Source organism: Condylura cristata, unplaced genomic scaffold, assembly GCF_000260355.1.
Source record: "Condylura cristata isolate star-nosed mole 26May11 unplaced genomic scaffold, ConCri1.0 scaffold00036, whole genome shotgun sequence".
NCBI classification, from domain to species: Eukaryota; Metazoa; Chordata; class Mammalia; order Eulipotyphla; family Talpidae; genus Condylura; species Condylura cristata.
The window spans coordinates 15,676,808-15,679,945 of NW_004567137.1; the positions used below are offsets into that span (position 1 = coordinate 15,676,808).

General features: G+C 31.8%; 1 protein-coding gene across 1 annotated transcript in view; it reads left to right on the top strand.

Annotated features, from left to right (window-relative positions):
• Positions 1–2,933, top strand: part of LOC101637567 (natural killer cells antigen CD94-like) — a gene marked incomplete at its 3' end in the record, with an annotated part of 24,361 nt that extends 21,428 nt beyond the window's left edge. The window contains exons 2-4 of the mRNA XM_012732810.1: positions 454–546; positions 1,854–2,005; positions 2,827–2,933. Coding sequence (XP_012588264.1) covers positions 454–546; positions 1,854–2,005; positions 2,827–2,933 — 352 coding nt within the window. The remainder of the gene's footprint in view (positions 1–453; positions 547–1,853; positions 2,006–2,826) is intronic.
• Positions 2,934–3,138: the final 205 nt, after the last annotated feature.

Below are 3,138 nucleotides of genomic sequence, written 5' to 3' on the forward strand. Positions count from 1 at the left end.
GGAAAGACTCTGGGACAAGGCAAACTCATTTTACTTTTGAGCTGAATACCTACGAGCTTTGATGTCTGAATACATAACATAATTAAAACATTCTGATGTTTCTCATCTGCCTAGTGTTAATCAAGACTTGTGATTTTTTCCTTAGAAAATAAAAGTTAATGCCCATGTCTCAATCCATCGTGCCTATTGACTCCTCCTACGGCACATCTCCATATTTCTATGACCCCTACAAAATACTAGTCAGAGTACATCATTAAGGTGGATCTGGTGAAGAGGAGAAAGTATAGATAATCTCACAGAATTAATTCAGCTTATTGTCTTCATTTTCCAATATTTCTTTGTCAAGGGGATCAAGTTACCAAGTCAAAGAGCTTTTTGGATTCTCTCTTTCTAGTTTCTACTTTTAAGAACTTCTGTGTCTACCTTCAAGTCATTATCCCTCTTTCTCTACAGCTCTTCAGACCACCATATGGAGGTGGATTTCTGGGATCTTAGGAGTAACGTGCCTTTTGTTGATGGCTACTTTGGGAATTGTATTGAAAAACAGTAAGTTTTTCTAAATATGCCTATATGAAACTGAAAATTTAGATGAAAATACCTAATAATAAATGCTTCATTTACTGACCTCCTGTCCTTTATTATTTCACAAACTGGTTTCTAATCATTTCTATCATTTATTACAGTAATCCTCCCAGAAACTACCACCAAAATCCAGAAAGGTTTGTTCCATTTTTTTGTAAACCTTAGGGTTTGTGGAGAATTCGGTGGATAGTTCTCTGTTATCTTCATGATCAATGTTGTAGTCTAGTTATACAAACTGATGCACTAACTGTAAAATAAGCTCATTTTATCTCCAGTATAAGAGTAGTAAGATTGAATATATATCATTCATGTGTTTATATATTAAGGAAAACATTAACCTGAAGTGACAGTTTTTCCTACTTGAGTGTTCAATAAATTAAGTTGTAGTAATTAATCTGAATTAATTGACTATGTTTGCTTATAAGCCATGAATTTATATCTCTACCTTTATTTCTGTATCTTCCATGACTCAAAATTAAATGCATAGCTTTCAGCATATCTAAAATGTATCCAGTGAGTCAGCAACAAGAACAATTTTTAATGTACTTTATCCAAATATTCTCCAAATCGTCTCAACGTCTTCTGTGATTATAATTCACTTCATATTTATCTTCTTTTCTTTCATTTTTTTCTAGCTCATGGAATACAATTGACAAGAACATTGTGTAAGTTTAAGACTCAGAATGTTTTAATTTGATAAACTTATTGTAATGTGATGGTAGCCTAGTATATCTAACATCTCTATTGCATGTCATAATTACCATGCATCTCATAATTATCTGTAGTGAGAACATTAAGATCTACTCCTTTTTTTTTTTTTTTTACCAAACATAGCAACATAATATAGCATTGCTGACTACAGTTACAGCATTGAGAACTAGATCCTCAGAATTTTTTCATGTTCTAACTGGAAATTTTTAACCTTTGATTTTTATCTTTTCATTCCATACCCACAGCGACCCCCTCATTACAACCACTCATTTTGCAAAGATTTGTGTGCCTACCATATGTTATGCTGCCTGTCACTGAGGATAGTGCTGAAATGTTTTCTTCCTTTATATATTTCTAGGACCTAATTTATTCCAAGGTCTAGTTACTCCAAAATAGAGAAAACAGTAAATTGAAAAAAAAAAGTTTTATCTAGATATTCAAAAATTTGCTCAGATTTTCAAATTTATACAAAAAATTAAAATATACAGATAATTTTTAATGAGTAAAGAGTACTGAAGTACAATATCCAGAGACAACATTTATGTGTTATTTCCCTATAGGTTATGTGAATAGTTCTTGCCCAGAAAGATGGGTCGGATATCAATGCAGCTGTTACTTCATTTCCAGTGAATTCAAAACATGGAATGAAAGTAGGGATTTCTGTGAATCTCATAATTCTACTCTACTTCAGGTGCACAATGGAAATGAATTGGTATGAATTTAATTCTGGCTTATGAAATGTTTTCAAAACAAAGAAAATGTGCCATCTCAGTAATCTTAATCTTCTGATTCCAGTCTTTACTCAGGCTGTACTAAAGTTATTTTTTGAACTAATGGTCTGCTACTAATAGAATATAACTTAAAACAATTATTATATAATCTGGTGACCTTTGTCAACGAGTTATAGCAGTAGAATGAAATTTAAAGCAATGTCAAATCAAATTCAGGAGATATTTTAGAAAGAATAAAAAGAAGATATAATAGGTTTATTTAAAAAGAAATTAAATATTTGTACTTTTTGCCCTTAGCTTGATTTTGTAATTTATAATGTAATTCTCAATATTTTGCCATCATTTTGGATGTAGAATGAATGTGAAATGTATCATGATAACTATATGATATCAGAACTATCCAATTTTAAGGAAAAGTGAAATGTATCTCTAGTTACATCAGAATCTGGGCTGAATATAAGTTATGAAGATTATACACACAAAATACAACCCTTCAGATGTAAATGTAGGAACAATTTGAATGTTTGTGCCCTGCAAAGGAAGTGTTCCATGACTTCTAGCTCCATTTATATATTTTTTTCATTCTGTCTAGATGTGAGATTTTATAATAATTTTCCAGAAGTGAATGAGCCTGATATGTGGGGACATGGAAGATGTGTGATTATGTCCTAAATAAAATTTTTTAAAAAAATAGATATCAGTTTTTATGCTGAAAAGGCTGAATCTGATGATGAAACTATTTTTTTAATATGTTATCCAGATTAAATATAAATTAAATTAACTAGTTTCTCTTTCTAAACAGGATTTTATGAAGTTTAACAAATACCTTTACTGGATTGGCGTCACCTACAGTGCAAAACTCAGAACCTGGGTGTGGCTGAATGGCTCATCTGTCTTGTCCCTGGATCTGTAAGTTTTTGGATCAAGGGCGTTTCTGTTCTTTAAGATTATATTCTTGGATTTCATCAGAAGATATAGCTAAGATAATCTTTTTTTTTTTAAGTTTAATTTATTTACACATATATAACTGGGGTACAGGCCAGAGGCACAGGGGTGGTGATCGGATTCACCAGAGAAAGATGGGGAGCAGAACTGGCTGACTGACCAGGTACAC